Genomic DNA, 17,188 nt, shown 5'->3' with positions numbered 1-17,188 from the left:
CAGCGCGGGCGGGCTGGGAGTCGCCGGGACAGAGGGCTCGCTGCTCAGATGGCTCTTTGGCAGCTCCACGCTTGCCTTCGGGCCCTCCGTGTCTTCCCATCGCTCCTGGCTGCCTCGCTGCGGGTCACAAACATCCTCCTCCTCACTGTCCCCTCTGCCGCCCGGGGCTGCGAACCACCGCGGAGGTTTGGGGGGTGGCGCGGCTGAGATGGCTGCCACCTCCTTCTCTTGGGTACCTGTCCACGGAGAGAGGATGACGCGACTCTCGCAGATGTCGGAGCTGAGTTGTACACGGCTTTCGCTGGCCTCGAGCCGCATGCTAGCCTGGAGCCGGTAGACCGAAGTCCGCACGTCAAACGTTTCCCCCTCGCTACCGGCACCCTGGGTGTCCATGCCTGGCTCGGGGGCTGCGGGGACCTGTCGTGACGCCACATCTGTGAGCACCCGTGGGGGCACGGCCACCACGTTGCTGCCTGGCAGGGTTTCAGCGGTGAGCTCAGGGGCAAAGGGGCTTCCGGGCAACGCGTAAGTGGCTACGTGAGATCCGCTTCTGGCTTCAAAGGCGCCTTCACTGAGGAAGGACGGCCGCGGGCCGAACGCGCTCTCCTGCCCCACGCGCTCCTGCCCAGCCACACCTGGGGTGCTCTCCGACAGGTCGGGGGCCGTTTCGGTGGCTATGGTCATCCATCCGTTTGTCCCTGCACTCGAGGGTTCCTCCTCACTGCCGTCCCCTTCCTCCCTAGCACTATTTTCAGCTGATAGTGGCGCAGAAGCCTCTTTTTCCCCCGGGTTTCCCGACGTAAACGCAACTGTCCAAACCGTAGGCGTGCTGCTTTTCCTCCTTGCCATCGACCCCACGGACACAGGGCTCAGCACATCCTCTATCACCGTCGCTTCCTGGGTTGTGCTCACCAAGTTCGCTCCCACATCTAAACCTGAGAAATTCGTCCAAGACCGTAGAGCTGTGGGCATTTCGCTGCTGATTTGCGAATCGGCCTTTTCGAATACGTTCGTCCCCTTCTCGCACGCCGGCTTAGCCGATGTGCCCGTGGGGCTGGCTGCATCGGGATCGTCGATGAAAGCCATGCCCTCTGCCGACACCGAAGCGAAGAAGTTTTCCTTGTTCAGTTCAGGTTTGAGTCTGCTGGTCGCAAAAGCATCGAAGGTATCGTCCCACTCCGAGAGGGGAGGAGGGACGGCGGGCTTCTCGTCCGGAGGAGGAAGATCTCCTGGTGATGGGGGAGTAGTTTCTGGAACGGGGACACAAACGCTTTTGGCTGAAGACTCCCTCTCCGGGTCTTTATGTCTTAGGGAGGCAGAGGGACTGCAATCCTCAGAGGAATAAAAGCTCCCGGCGGCCTCTGTTGAAGCATGCGGCCCAGACGGGAAACTAGAGAAAAAGTGAGTAGGTGAAGGAGAATTTAGTACCTGGTCAGCGAGGAGGTCCTCAAAGAAGGGATTGCTCTGCAGGGAGTTGAGGAATGGGTTGGTAGGGGACAAGCATCCGGACTGACTGTCTCCAGTAGCGGGAGAGAGGTTAGTGCTTGGCATGCTAGCGAGATGGGCTACAGCAGCAGGAGGAAACTGGGCAGGGGAGCAGGGAGGAAAATGAGAAGGAGCATCTGAGCTGGTTTCTACCTGAGGAGACACTTCCAGGCTGTGGAGGGAAGACAAAACAGTCCTCCTGGTTAATGCCGTGACAGTGCTGTAAGCATACACCACACACAACAAACGCTTCGCTTCCAAGCAATGCAACGCTCAGATACATACTCGTCTCTCTTGTTAGGCAGAGCAATGATTATGGAGTCAAGGCGTGGAAAGGGCATGCACGACAAAAAGGAGAGGGCAGCCCTTCTACAACAGCCTCCAAATCCCCCTTTTCTGCCTTAGCAAGCTCTGAAACTCGGGAGCCCGAGAGGTTTTCCCCACCTCCTGCGGCCCAGGGACTCAGCTCATCCTTTTCACCCCAATGCCAGCACGCACCCAGGGTGGGCTGCGCACGAGGAGCCAGGCTGGGCTCTGCGTTACCAGCAAGAGTACGCAGGAGCGAGTGTCTCCCAGTCTGCCCCAGTGCCTCGCTACTTGTTCGGCAACACATCACGACAACAGCAGACGTGCAGGAGGGAGGGAGGACTCTGCCCAGCCTCTCCACACGCCCTTCGTCACGTCACTTCTGGCCTGAGGTCCCCAGATGCCTGAAGCCCCCCAGGAGACCCCAAGGTGAAGGGATTCAGCACAGCTCGAATTCAGACTGACAGTCTCCTCCTGCACCTCACCCTGGGTCAGGCAGCCAGCTCTTGGCCGCCTTTTCAAGAGGGGACTACACCCACCTTCCTTTGGGATCACTGATCTTCCTTTGGGGCCCCCCCCCCAGCCACAAGCACCACCACTCCAGGCCGGGGCTGGCGCCTTGGAGGTTTGCCCATTGCGAAGGGTACGGCGCGGACACCCCGCGCCCCAACCTCCTGAGCCCCCAGCCCCTTGACTCACCCCTGCCAGGAGCAATCCCATCCCCAGGAAGGGGACAACGGCACGTGTGGCTACACCACACTGTAACTGAGCCAGCAGGATTACTTCCTTCTGCATCGGCCATGACAGCCGAGCCTCAAAGAGAGCCCCGTCTTGGTCTGGGAGAAGTACGTTGCTCGGCCAGTGCTGGGTGTATCAACGTTTAACGAAGAACCAAGAGAGTAATTGCTTTGCCGACACGCACGGGCTTTGTCCAGCCCAGGGGCTACATCACGCTATTTTCCCAGTCACCCCAGCTGCTGGTTGGGATCCTCGGCGGCACCGGAAAATCATGGTAACCTGCTGTCAAACGGCAAAGTTGCTCAGAAAACTGTTTTCATCTGTCATGATGGATGTGCAAAAAGCCTCAGACACATTTTTAAAGCGCAAAAATGCCATCTTGAGGCAAAAGTTAACAACGTGCGAAAGCGCAGACGGTGTTAGTTGCTTTTAAAGTGGGCAGAGTCACGCGCCAGCAGCACCCCTCGGACCACGAGCCACGCGTGGACAGGCAGGAGCCTGTGTGCACCGTAGCAGGACCCGCTTCTCCCCACTCCTGGCAGCTTCAAAGCACCCCCACACATCGTCTTCTGAGCTGCTACCTTGGAAAGGTGCCTATTGATGCAATCCAAAGTCACCCCAGTCCCTGATTTCGGGTAGGTAACACGTAGCAAGGGGCCGAGCACAACAGGCTCAACTCCAGGCACTAGGCCAGATGCTGAATTAGTGATTCAGGCATTAAAAAAAACCCTCAAAACCTTCATTTCCACTCAAGCCTGCAGCTTGCTTGGCACAGCGGGCAGAGACAGCTCGTGGGTGCCCTCTCCTGCTGTCACCAAGCAGCAGTGGTGGCACCTGCGCCCGCACAGCCTGGCCGAGCTCTGCTGCGTCCCCGTGTCCTCTCCCTGCTCGGACCACTGGTGTGGAGCAGGGCAGAAACCCCGCTGCAGGCAGCCAGGCACAGCCTCCACGGAAGATAACTGAGCAGCCCAGCTCCTCCCCAGCGTTTTGAGCTCTCAGAAAATCTCCAGAAGCTGAGGGAGAAGGTGATGGACCTTTAGGCACAAACCACCACGGAGAGGCTGGCAGCTGTTCTCCACATGGCAGCCAACCTCTCCGGGCATGCTGTGACTGGGGAATCAGCTCATGGTTGGGATGCTCTGCGTTGGAACCCCATCTCCAGCACACGACCCACTCGCTGCTCTGTGACAGACGACCCCCAAGGCAGCAGCAGGGCAGCACAGCAGTGTTTGTGCCAGGAGACGGAGCAGCCCATCTCTCCCTCACCGCTATTTGGTGTTTCCCACCCCAGAGGTCTCAAGATTGACCGATTTCTTCAATTTTCCTGGGTGTCTGAATGCAGAAGGTGCAGACAAGTACCTGGTGTCTCTGCACTCCCACAGCTGAGCACACACGCTGCAGCACATGCTCCTGTTTGCTGCCACATGCTGCAAATTGACCTTTTTCCCCTAATCACCCTCAAATTTAAGCTCTCCAGAAGAACACAGCTGCTCGTTACCCAAGGGTCAGCTGGGTGAGTTCATAGGATCCACAAATGGGTTTTATCTGGGGTGGAACAGGGAAAAACACATTAAATTTTCCTTCCCAGCTGGAAGGGGAAAAGCAGCAAGGTCCGACTTAAACCACCAGGATCTTGGGGTGGCCACCAATGGCACACGCCGCTGCCTTACCTCCGCCCGCTCCTGCGATCGCTCCTCCCTGGCTTCGGCTTTAAAGGTTTGGTCCAGATTAAGATCCCTCATTTGTGATTCTGCTTAAACAGCACTTAGTGCTGAGTAAGAGCATCTGGGGCCTGATCCAGCCAGCTCTGCTGGGCTCCAGCACTAAATAGCTACAGAGCATTAATCAGCTTCAGGCTCCTAATGAGTGATTGCTGCTAATGACCTTCACAGCTGCCAGAAGGATGAGTGGCTGAGGTTCCTTCCCCAGGGATGGCTGATTCCGGAGCAGCCCCTCGCTCCCCACATTGCACTGGTCACCACATGCCCAGGGGCAGGAACAGCCTCAAGGTTTCCTCAAACCCACCCGGGATGACCCTCTTTTCCTTCCCCAGGTCACAACGGTGCTCGCAGGGTGCTGGACCTCCTGAGAAAGAGCCACTCCCAGCCATGCCAACGAGCTGGTCCCAGCCCCAAGCCGCTGCTTGCATGGTCTGGGCCATGACGAAAATTGGGATGGTGCTTTGGGAGCTGCTGATTGCCCCACGCTGGTCACAACCAAGATATCGGTGTCAGGATGCAGCAAAACAAAGGCTGCGCTTCGCCTGGGGAACAAGGTGGGTGAACGTGAATCTTTTCCTGGAGGGAAGCAAACCAGAAGGAACACAGCCTCTGGAGCAGGAGGACCCAAATCTCTCCCCTGCCAGGCAGCGGTCCCACATCGTCCTCCCCCAGCAAGTGCAGCTCAGGCTAAAGACAAAACTTAAATCCATCTTCTTTTTTTGTGGGATTCCAGTTTTCCTCCTCCAAAACCCCCTACTGAAGTTTCCTGTCTCCTGGCCATCCCTATTCCCACTGGGACCCGCTGGAGCTTGCTCAGGGGCTGCACAGACCACTCCCAGCCTCAAACTCCTGGCAACAGAGCCCCTGTCTTTCCCTGGGGTTTCAAAGCACTGTCACCATTCACCCCCTTTCCTCGGGATAACAACCCCCCAGTTTGGTTACCACCCCCACCCAGAAAGCCCCGTTTCCCCTGTCTGGATGAAGGATGCTGGAGGAGCCGAGGATAGCGCATTCCTCTAGAGGGAAACCTCCGCTTGCAGCAGCCTGAGGATCTCTGCCGCACTGAAAAGCTGACTCACCCTCCTCCTCCCATACCCCAGCACACAGCTTTGCCAGCCAAAATAAATAGCGGGTACCTTTCTGCCCTCATTTATTTGTTTGGCAGCGCTTCACAGGCGCGTTTTAGCCTCTCAGCAGACAAAAAAAAAAAGAAAAGGAAATATTGCTGAGCAACCCCCTGTTGGAAAGTGGATTTGACAGCTTGTTCAATGCAGAGAGAGGGTTTTTTTTAATTTCCTACAGACTGCAGACGGAATTTCAGACCGAAGGCAGCAGCCCCAGCTCCGCAGTCACAGAGCACCGTCCCCAGGCATCACAGCCCATCTGCGAGAGGGTGGGTAGCTGCGCCGCGAAGATAAAGACGACGGCACAGGCGCTGGAAACGCAAGGGGTTGGGGAGGGCAGGGCTCAAATCCAGCCATAACGTGCCGAGGCTAAGAGCAAGTTTGAGTGGAAAATCCCTCTTAGGAGGGCTGGATCCAGGGGAGCGCTGTGACCCTACCACGGGTTTTTTCACCATTTCCCTGGAGATGGGCACGCAGCCAGGGAGGGTGGAAAACCAGCAGGACCAGGGTGCAAGGAGGCCCCAGTGCTGGCTTCAAAGCCTGGTAGGGATCATGAATTTCCTCGGCAGGATTTGGGCGGGAATGGGTTGGGAACAGATGGGTATGGCAGCCCAGGACATGTTTGTATAGGGCGGGAACCCAAGTGGGAAGAAGTCAGAGAATATAAGCAAATATTGCTTTTAAATAGCAATTTTGGAGGTGAGAGAAAGGGTTTAGGTACCTCTGAAATAACCACATTGCTTTCCCGTTGGTCCTTGCCGGCCCATCATCCCAATTAAAAGGGACAAGTCCTGCTTCATAGTGATTTGCCCCAAAACCACAGGATTAAAAAGAAAATAGCGACAATAGGATGTGGGCAGTAGGAGCTCAGATAGATACAAAGGGCTAACCCAAATACCCGTTTTTAGGGGTGGGAGTGGGGCTGTGCTCTCTCTGGACAGTTACAAAGTAGATTTGTCTCACCAGGGCTGAGCTGGTGCCAGCTCAGGATCCAATTCACCATCCTGCTTCGTGTCCACCCCTGGGAAATGTGGACTCAGCAGGCAAAAGGAAGGCAGAGGCATTTTAAGAGCCAGTTTTCACCCCTGCAGGCTCCCCAGACCCGTTGTGCCCAAGGGAAAACATCCAGCTCCATCCCTGATCACTTATACCGTGACTGATCCAGTGCTCCTGTGGATACAAGACCTGCGCCAAAGACGTGACCCCGACGGCTCCCGCGACGGACTCATCCGCAGCATCGCTGTTACCGTAACGCCCCCACTCTCACAACGCCGTGTTCCTCTTCCTCAGACTCTGCAGCCTCACGGCTTCTGCTCAGAAAGTCCCGGTTAACGGTGCTTTGGAGGGGGCTGTCACACGTGTTGGGGTTCAATCCCACCCACGAGCTCACCTGGGCCCTCTGCGCCGCTCCCCACGGCCAGCCTGTCCAAGGACTGTGCTCCAACCATTCAAAACCACCTTCCCATTTCCAACATCCAGGAAATGTACTTTTTGGGGAGTACCCGATGAGGAGTGAGGAATTCGAGTCACTGTTTGGCCTCACTGCTGGACAGAAGGGACTATGGAAAGAGGAGTGAGAACCAAGGAGGGGAGCGATTTTACGTTTCAACTCCATGAAGCAGCGATACAGGGAAGGGGCATTAACCCGCAAATGGCACTAACACGATTATTTTTACAAGACAGAGAGCAATTTCTCTTTTTTCCTACTGCCAAGTGTGACATGCAGCCTCGTTTTATCATCCCGACTCATGCCGCAGGAAGCGGGACCTGTGAGCTCTGATAACACTGTAGGAAACGCTGAAACTAGTTAAACCAATTGTTTTAGCCCCAGGCTTTGCCTCAAAGAAACCTGCTGAGCTTCCTCCTTACATCCAACCCTTGACCACGCAACCTCAAAACCAGCAACCCCCAAACAGTCTTTTATCCAGGACTCCAAGGAGCAAACGCTATCTTCCTACCGTTTCCACTCAAGCCAGAATCAAAGCCCAGTAGCCCCCGGAGATTAGTAAATCCGGGGCCGAAAAGCACAGCCTTGGGACCTGCTTGCTCACCAGGAGTCAGCGAATGAGCGTGGAGGTGAGGGCTGAAGGCAGAAACATCCAGCCCTTTCCCGGGTGAGAGCAGGGAGAGGTTCGCGGTTCGCAGGGCAGTGCCTGCTCGCCCGCGCTCACCGATGCCTCAGCAAAACTCAGAAAACCCCTTTGTAAAGCTGAAGTTAAAACCAGCTGAAAGCCAGCGGCTTCCTTATTTTAGCAAGGGTGTGGTGGTGCAAGAGCGAGTGGTTAAAGACAGACACGTCAAAGACATCAAACCGCACGAGGGTGTGGTGGTGCAAGAGCGAGTGATTAAAGACAAGCAGACCCGTCAAAGACGTCAAACCGCACTATTCGGAGGCTGGTTCTCCCTACAAAGCAAAGGTTAATCCATCTTCAGCTCCAGAAGTTACACTGGTAACTGAATAGCTCCTCCAGATGCCGATGGGCATCCACGGAACGCCCACGGATATGCACCGCTAACTTTCCAATCGCAAATGGGGAGACCACACGCACTTGATTCTCACAATTCGGATGGCACCAGATCATACCGTCAACCCGACACCTTCGAGACCTAATAAACTCCTCAACGGCTTTGACTCCAATCACTGGCACGGTCCTCAAGGTCGTGCAGTGCAAGGAAGGAGAATAAATCCACAAAATCACCGGTCCGGTGCCTGAAGGGGCTATAAGAAAGGTGGGGGACGCTTTTTCCCAGGGCAGGGAGTGACAGGACAAGGGGTAACGGGTCTAAACTGAAAGAGGAAGATTGAGATTGGACATCAGAAAGAAGTTCTTCCCGCAGAGGGTGGGGAGGCACTGGGACAGGTTGCCCAGAGAAGCTGTGGATGCCCCATCCCTGGAAGTGTCCCGGTGCCTGAAGGGGCTATAAGAAAGGTGGGGGACGCTTTTTCCCAGGGCAGGGAGTGACAGGACAAGGGGTAACGGGTCTAAACTGAAAGAGGAAGATTGAGATTGGACATCAGAAAGAAGTTCTTCCCGCAGAGGGTGGGGAGGCACTGGGACAGGTTGCCCAGAGAAGCTGTGGATGCCCCATCCCTGGAAGTGTCCAAGGCCAGGCTGGATGAGGCTTGGAGCAACCTGGTCTAGTGGAAGGGGTCCCTGCCCGTGGCTGGGACTGGGGGGGCTTTAAGGTCCCTTCCAGCCCAAAACATTCTGGGCCCAAAGCCCCAGGCTTCCCCATCCCAGCCAGGCAGCTCCTGCACTTCACCATCTCCGTTAAAGCCCTCTCCTGAAGTCCACCTTAAATCTCCAGTGCTACAGTTTAAAGCTCATTACTTCCCATTTTCAAACTGCAATTAAACCCCATCCAGATGCTTATAAATGCCCCAAAAGCAGCCCCTGTGAGTTTGTTGCCTCCAGCCCGTGCTGCTTCAAAGCCATTCCTATTTCTGGGAGAGAAAACCCCAGCCAGAGGAGCGGCTGGCACATGGCTCATCCAAGTTTCTCCCCACAAGACAGCCGTCTGCGGACAGGCTCCTTGGCATGCCACGGCAAGACGACGCTAAGCAAAACGTCACGGGTGGTAAGATCCCGTCCTCCCTCAGTCACGGCATCCAGAGACCGGGCTCCGTTAGTCCCATCCACAAACCCTGCTCCGGGATGTGCCAGCAAGGAACTACCGGGGCTTCAAGACCCCTAAGTAGGGCCCTTAAAGACCACAATAAGCACGACGTCTTCTTGTGGGGTGAGCAGCGGGGGAGTGCTGGGGCTGCCCCGGTGCTGAATCCACGCCGAGCGATGCGCTCGCCCCCGCGCTTGGGTCTGAGCAGCACCCCCAAAGCGGTTTAACCCGCGTGGGAGTCTGGTCAGGCTGCGTACACCACGAGCGCCCTCCTCGTTAAAGGAGGCTTAGACTGAATTAAAATCCTTCTGCTTAATAAATTAGGTTAAAGTCAACCCAGATTAGAAAACCCCTATAAAAAAACGCATCAATCCTCTAGCTTCCAGCAGCTCTCGACTGCTCGTTATTTCCTCCGGCGGCTCTCAAGCCCGTGTTCTCCCTCCTGCTGAGCAGTAACACCGCACCGCGTTCTCGGTCGACCTCTGGACCCTGTGAGTCGTCACGCGAAGTGAGAACCGTCAGAGATTCGTAATCAGGAGGAGGGAAGGCTGGGATGGGATGGGAAGAGGGAAAAGCAGGACTGGGATTAGTTATTTCAGAAACAGGAATTGTATCTCAAGTTCCCCAAGTGCTGCACCCCCAGGCTGGACCGGTGATGGCAGAGGGTGGGAGGTTAATAAAAACGAGGTGATTACATGTCACACTGTCCCACATCCTGCCCTGACTGCCAGGGAAGCTTTTTTAGCTACTAAAGGATAACGACCTTTTACTTCGAGTTCACAGAAACTTTTGTGGCAGAAGCCAGGGGAGGATCCAGGAAAAATCCCCCTTCTTTTGGGACATTTCAGACCAGGGATGCATTTCCCCAGCTATCACCTCGCCTGAGCAATGGGGCCCAGTCCTCTGCTGATGCTGGAGAGCAGCTAACAGGGCAGCTGCTGGAGAGGGGAGGCTGGGGCAGCTATTAACGGCCCAGACGTCAACATCCCACCCCCGTCCCACTGACCTGGGTTTCTGTGGGGACTCTCTGGGCTCCTTTGAACCGAACCAGCCACTGTGTTTAATCCTCTCATCTCCCCCTGCCGTTGCCTGGCCTGACGAGCCGTGGGGGGGTCCCGCCTTCTCCCCCTGGCCTTTGCTCCCCACGTCGCTCTTGTTGCTACCGTGGTGGAAGAGGCCGCCCTTCGCTTTCTTCTCTTCCTTCCTCATTTCCTCAGGCTGTTTGTCCTTTGTCGTGTCCGTGAAGACCATGGGTGCTGCAGCTTGAGTTGGCTTGTTCTCTAAGCGACTGTTTTCTTCCATCTTGGCCCTGCCCAGATGGTTACTGAGAGTGACGGCTTTCGTGGAGACCTTGAGCTCTTCTTGCAGGACTAAGCTGGGAGGAGACGGGATGAACCTGGGCTCGTCTCTCTGCTGCGTTCTCTCAAAGCTGCTGACCCCCCACGGCACCTCGTGGGAGTCGGGCTGGAGGGGGGTGAAGCCGAAGCCCTCCTCCTGCCGTCTGGGGATGCTGGGCACGGGCAGCGGTGCGGAGCTCTGCGGGACAGACACGGGGCTCTTCGGTGCAGGCTCGTCGCTGTAAACGTGGCTCCCGTTGATGCAGAGGGAAGACCGGGACACAGGATCGTTCTTTGGCTTCAGGCTCTGGATTGCTTTGGGCTCCAGGACTGGGCTGACTTGGGAGACATCGTCACTGAACGCTCTCTTGTGGGTCAGCTTTGGAGATGGCAAGTAGTCTTTCACTGGGAAATGAAACAGGAAACAACCTGAGTTATCAGGCACAGGTATGACAAGTGTCGTTACCTTCTACTTGCAAACACTGAGGAAATCTGTGAAATCCTACTTTTTTTTTTTCCCCTCCCAGGCTCCACCGAATTATAATTAAATTAGCAGAAATTCAAAGCACAGAATCATAGAATCACAGAATGGTTTGGGCTGGAAGGGACCGTAAAGCCCACCCAGTCCCACCCCCTGCCATGGGCAGGGACACCTTCCACTAGCCCAGGTTGCTCCAAGCCTCATCCAGCCTGGCCTTGGACACTTCCAGGGATGGGGCATCCACAGCTTCTCTGGGCAACCTGTCGTGCCTCTCCACCCTCTCTGGGAAGAAGCGTGGCTCACAAGTTTGTGGCGATAGGAGCTACGTGATACTCCCCCCAGGCACATCCCCTCCCACTGCAGAGAGGCATCACACGGGCCATGGTGGGAAGCAGCACCCAGGGACTCCCAACCAATGTGGGAATTTGCTGTCTCCAGCCAATTAACTTATTTAATTATATATTTTGTTTTCAAGGGACAGCAACAATTAATTCACAAGGGCCTTTTTTGTTTGCAAATCGCCGTTCTGCACGCGCCAAGAGCTCAGATTGCTTTAATCACCACGAACCGGTCACTGTTTGAGCTTTGCCTCCGAGCCGGAGGCGTCTCGTTAGACAAGCGGGCAGCGGCAACGTCCTCCGCTTCGCTCAGTCCTCTCCCAGGGGCTTCCTGCTACGAGCCGGTGTTAGCCACCTGCTTCTAGGGGGTACAAGCAGTCCTAGAGCACCCCGTAGCCCGCAAGCTACAGGGAGCACGTGCAGCATCGGCCTAAGCCAGGCAGTTCACACACAGGTTCGGCATGAAAAGCAAAGCCCTTGGCACCTCGCCCCGTTCCGCGTTAGCGCCGGCATGCAGAAGGTGTCGGGGCGTTTGTGCGTTGGAGGGTTTGTGCAGGACGTCTCTTCTTAGGTAAGCAAGCAGTGAACAGATTTGCAGGAAAGCCTCAGCAGCCCCTTACAAAGTAAAGAAGGAATAAAAAACCAAAGGGGGGGATGGGGATTAAAACCGTTATCCTCTTACCGGAGCGTTCTGTGGACAGACTGCTGTGTCTGCTCGGGGATTTGGTTACCTCGGGAAGGTTTGCAGCCAAGCCCAGGCTGGCGGAAGAGATGGTGCTGTCGGATCCCAAGGAGGTGTTGGATTGCGTCAGGGACGACTTGCGCAGCTTGTTCTTCAAGAAGAAGCCCTTAACTTTGGCCTTCTTGCCCCCGATGTCATAGTCATCGTCCGCGTCGAGGGCACCCATGCTGCTGGGGATGATGGCTGAGGCCGACTCCAAGTCGTACTTCTTCTTGCCCTTCACCTTGTCCTTCAGCTTGCCGAAGGGCGACCGCGGCTTGTCCTTCATGGACAGGTCGAACATGCTGGCCGTGAGGCTGTTGCGTGTGAACTGGATGCTCACCAGGATCTCGCCACGCTCCTTCTCCTTCTTCCCCGCCTTGGAGTGTAGTTTGTGCCACCTGGAGCCAAAGGGGATAGAAAAGGAAAGGCCTCTCCGTCATTCCCACAAAGGAGGAAGACCTCGGGCGGGACGCTGCTGGGTGGGAGCTAGCACAGGCGCCCCAAAAGCCACCCAAGACCCGAGTCAGACACGCAAGCACCAAGCGCACAGAACCAGACCTCCCCCCGAGCCGCAGCGGCTTCGTGAGAGCTCTGTCTCCATCCCCCTCCTAAAGCACTTCCACTAAACAACCCGGAAAACGCCATCCAGATCCTACCACGCGTTCTTGGGGGGGGGGGAAGGAACTGGTGGCCAAATTTTTCTGCAGTCACTTGATGCGTTGCTGTGAGCCCATGTTGGAAAAAGACAGTGCTTTGTGCTTGCGTTTCAAATATTCAAGAGCCAGCGACTCAAACAAATCCTTTCACGTCTGAGACGGCACCCTGACGGCAAAGGCACTCCACGACATTCACTAAACCAGCTCTAAGCCAAACCCTCCGTGCCTCACCCTAAATGAAGGTGCTGGTTTGCCTAGAATTGTCCTTGCATCAGGCATTTAGAGGATGGGGGATCCCGGGGGCCTTTTACGGGCAGGAGGAGCTGCCGTGCAGCACCTACACAACCCAACCCCACCCAGGTTGCTGGATTTAGACTGAGAGAGGGGAGATTTAGATTCCTTCCGCAGGGAATAGCCTGGGCACGGGCAGGCCGCGGAGCAACGCTGGTATGCAATGAGGGAGGGGATTGCCTCCTGCCAACCGGAGCGAACGGAGGGCGAGAGGACACAAAGCGAGAGAAGCCTGGAGACACCCTCCAGCTCTCCAGTTCACAGTGGTAACACGTTCTGACAGGGCAGCACGAAACAGGGGCCAGGAGGGAACCACTTCTTCCCCAAAACCACCGCTGACCCAGTGGTTTTCGCTCCCTTCTCAGGTGAGATGCTCTGCCTTTCCGCCCCAGTTCCGGGCTCCACATCCCAGGGCGGCTGCAGCAGGATGAGCAGGTCCCCAGCACAGCTGCTGCCGGCAGCTCTGATCCCCCCTGGATCAGAGCATTAAAATTCCCCTTAACAAAGCGCAGGGAAACCTGCAGGCCCAGGACAGACCCTGTTTCTCTGCGACATGCTCCACAGGCACAGCAGGCAACGGGCGGTGGCAAAAACTTCTAGACCTGGATTAACTATTTGCCAATGATTTCCAGAAAATAGAAATCCCAGCGGTGTTTCACATCCACGTGAAAAGTGAAGTCACTGAAAATAAAAATTAAGGGAAGGAAAATGTGAAGGGACAGAGCTGGGTGTGACCAGGCGGAAATCACCAGGGCAAGGAGAAAACTTGAATCCTGTTCTCCCAATGTTTCTGGAATCCTGCTGGGGGAAGTTAGCGCTTCTCGGACGAAGAGAGGAGCCGGAAAGCCTGGGGAGCCCACGCTCTACCTTGGGAAGGGAGCACAAAATGTCTAACTCCCTGCTGGGATGCCAGGACAAGTGCCAGGAGCGTACCCAGGTCCTTCCCCATCCAATTCTGCTGCCACCGAAACGCAGGAAGGACAACGCCCAGGACTTCGCTGGGCACAGACGTGGCGTTAGATCCCCAGTGAACCTGTTCCCATTCCTACCACTTGCTTATCCCAAACCCACACGATGCCCACTGCAAAATTTTCAGTACTCAGGCTTCGAGTTTAGAAATATCCAGGCATGAAGGGAAAAAAAAAAAGCCACCTGAAAAAACCCAGCATTAACCCCCAGCGAGTCATGGGCTGCAAAGAGACACCCGACCAGGCTGATCCGCTGCCAGGGAACAGGAGCAGGTGAGTCAGGCACGCGCTTCCCGTAGGAGCCATGAGGAAAAGGCTGCTTGGCACGGCACATCACATATTATGTTGCTCAATTTGATGCAAGACCTGGAAGAAGTTCAAGAGGGAAGGGCTGCAGCAGCCTGCCAGCTGGGGAAGGAGAGATTTGGGGGCTGAATCATTTAGCAGGAAAAGCAAAAAAAAAAAATCCAAACCCTCACAAGTAGATTTTCTAGCTTATGTCATCCCATGGCAAAAAAATAGAGAAAATCTGGGACTAACATAAGGAAAGGCACGAGCGTGAGGATGACGAGCTGCAGGAGCCCTGCCGCTGGCTCAGCTCACACGGACACGCTCTCAGCATCTCCCACCCCATCACTTCCACCCCTGTGGTCATTAAAATTAATGAGGGTGCTCGGCAACGCCTTCGGAAGAACCAGCCTTAAAACCTGATCTGCTTCAGAAAGCGTCCGTTCAAGGAAAAACCTCCGTTTACACCGGCTTCAGGAGCTGTTTCTGCTTCCCAGGATCGGCAGTCGGCACTACACCTCCAACGGGGAACAGAGCTATTTACAGGCTGAGCTCCAAGTTTATGAGACACGATGAGTGTTTGGGAGGATTAAGTTGTTCCATGTTGGCTTTCTTTTGTTTTTATGAATCCGTTCTAGTGGGAACAGGGTGTGCGAACACTGCCGTGGCTGGGATGCAGCAGGAGAACGGGATTGGGGTGGGATTCAAGTCCCGGCCCAGCTAAACACAAACTCCCATAGCATCTTTTCCCTATTAGCACCATCCCACACCCCTCGGTTTCCCATGTTTCCTCCACAAGCTGCCCTTGGGGGGAAGCCTTGACTAGGGGCGTTTCTGGGTTGGGATGACCCGAGCCCAAACCTCAGAAGGGAATATGATCTCTTTCATGGGACTAGATGATACGCCTGGAAAAACAGACCAGCTTCAGCCCATCCAAACCCTTTTCCAGGTCTGAAAAAGCAGGCGTGAGAGGTGCTGGCACCGTGGAGCACTGGGAGATTGAGGAAGCCATGCCAAGGATGTCCTGCACCGGGGACCGAGGACTGCACGGAAATGCTTCTCAGGTGTTTTGGAGGCCTCTCCTGAGGATGGTGCCACCAGCTCGGGTCCAGCTCCTCACTGCACAGGACGTCCAGGACAAGCCACCCACTTCTGGACACCTACTCCCTGTTCCTAGTAACGTTTGGAGGGTCACATGCCAAGACAGACTTTGCTCATTAAAAAAAATACTTAATTGAACAGCTCCACCACCACAGAGCTACTGCTGACTGGGACCAGGATTGCCCCTGGCTGCGGAGTCATGCTTGATGCCCAGCTGTGCTCCTTCCCTTGCTCCCTACACCTGGAAACAGGTCTCCTCCTTGAACACGGAGCAAATGATGAAACCTGCAGCTTCCCAGCCTGCTGATCCTGTACCAACATCCTTCTGCTCCACTGAGAGCTGCTCTTTTCCACCCCTGAGCCACTGCCCACCCGACACTGCTGCTGAGACACCCCAGCCCTGGCCGTACGGAGAGCTGGGCTGGCTCAGGCATCTCCAATGCGACGCGTCCAGCCCAAGCCACCTCAAAGACACGGGCTGAAGGTTCAGGCCAGTACCTTTTGCTTAAAACCCCCCAGATTCTTCCCTCTCACACCCCACGGGTTCAGTGCCTCTGTGTGTTGCAGCACTGTACAAGCACAAGGACAGGCTGGGCAGAGAATGGACTGGGAACAGCCCGGAGGAGAAGGACTGGGGGTGCTGCGGGGCGAGAAGCTGGCCATGAGCCGGCCGTGTGCGCTGGCAGCCCAGAAAGCCAACCGGATCCTGGGCTGGATCAGGAGCAGCGTGGCCAGCAGGGCGAGGGAGGGGATTCTCCCCCTCTGCTCTGCTCTGGATCCAGCTCTGGGTCCCCCAACAGCAGAAGGAGCTGTTGGAGAGAGTCCAGAGGTCACGGAGATGCTCCGAGGGCTGGAGCCCCTCTGCCATGGGGACAGGCTGGGAGAGTTGGGGTGTTCAGCCTGGAGAAGGGAAGGCTCCGGGGAGGCCTTATAGCACCTTCCAGTGCCTGGGGGGGGCTACAAGGAAGCTGGGGGGGACTTATTCCAAGGGCAGGGAGTGACAGGACAGGGGTAACGGGGTTAAACCTAAGGAGGGAGATTGAGATGGGACATCAGGAAGAAATTCTTCCCGCAGAGGGTGGGGAGGCACTGGGACAGGTGGCCCAGAGAAGCTGTGGATGCCCCATCCCTGGAAGTGTCCAAGGCCAGGCTGGATGAGGCTTGGAGCAACCTGGTCTAGTGGAAGGTGTCCCTGCCCATGGCAGGGGGTGGGACTGGGTGGGTTTTAAGGTCCCTTCCCACCCAAACCATTCCATGATTCTAAGACTGCAGCATGCTGGGGCTGCATCCCCCAAGGCAAGGGTTTCTCCCAGCACCACTCCATGGATGCTGCAGCAGGGAAGGGGCAGGCACACCCCCGGGGAAGTCTGCAGGGGGAAGGAAGCAGCAAACCGCCCCAGCACACAGCGACAGGAGAGGAAACCTCAAACCGAAAACTCCCTGCAGACACCCTGGAAAGGGGAAGTGGACAGAGGCCGCTTCAAGCTCTCGGGCAGCTCCTGGGAAGCGAGATACGCTCCCGGGGTTTGCAAGCTCACATCCCGACGCAGTGACACGGCTCGTGAGCGCTGAGGTAGGGTGGAGCCCTCCCCAACCCCCCTCGTGCAGCCGTGCACACCGATTTAGGTCACCACGTTGAATCGGTGCATCCGAACTGCCTCCGGACAGTCTCAGTAAAACCCTTCCCTGCACACCGGCTCCTCTCTCCTCCCGCTCACCTCCGCCGGGATTCAAGGAGAACGGCGAGACGCGTAGCGGGGAAGGCGGGTTTGGGAGGGAAGGCACAAAGCACCCGGCATCTATTTTTACATTTGCTGTTGCTGGGATCAATCGGAGCTTCAAGGGAGGCACGGACAGCAGAGCACAACGCACTGCTGTAGCTCCAGCCCCCCAAAAAGCACGTGCTTTCGCCCATCCTCCAGCAGCATCCTGCTCCGGAAAGTTGGATATTGCTGAGTAAAGGGGAAAAAACCGCCCTGGCATGGAAACAAGAGCGTAGGAGCTGTTTCAGG

The 17,188-nt window shown here is 56.1% G+C and overlaps 1 protein-coding gene across 1 annotated transcript; it reads right to left on the bottom strand.

The window, feature by feature from the left end:
• Positions 1–75: 75 nt before the first annotated feature.
• On the bottom strand, positions 76–12,270 carry RAB11FIP5 (RAB11 family interacting protein 5 (class I); the record flags this gene model as incomplete). The annotated part of the gene is made up of 3 exons (XM_010155980.1): positions 76–1,306; positions 9,999–10,734; positions 11,831–12,270. Coding segments are annotated over 3 exons (2,407 nt in total), but the record flags the coding sequence as incomplete, so codon positions are not given.
• Between the last annotated feature and the right edge of the window lie 4,918 nt (positions 12,271–17,188).

This window comes from Eurypyga helias, unplaced genomic scaffold (genome assembly GCF_000690775.1).
Source record: "Eurypyga helias isolate BGI_N326 unplaced genomic scaffold, ASM69077v1 scaffold38537, whole genome shotgun sequence".
In the NCBI taxonomy this organism is placed as follows: domain Eukaryota; kingdom Metazoa; phylum Chordata; class Aves; order Eurypygiformes; family Eurypygidae; genus Eurypyga; species Eurypyga helias.
The sequence above is the reverse complement of the archived record's forward strand: the minus strand, read 5'-3'. Positions and strand labels throughout refer to the sequence as shown.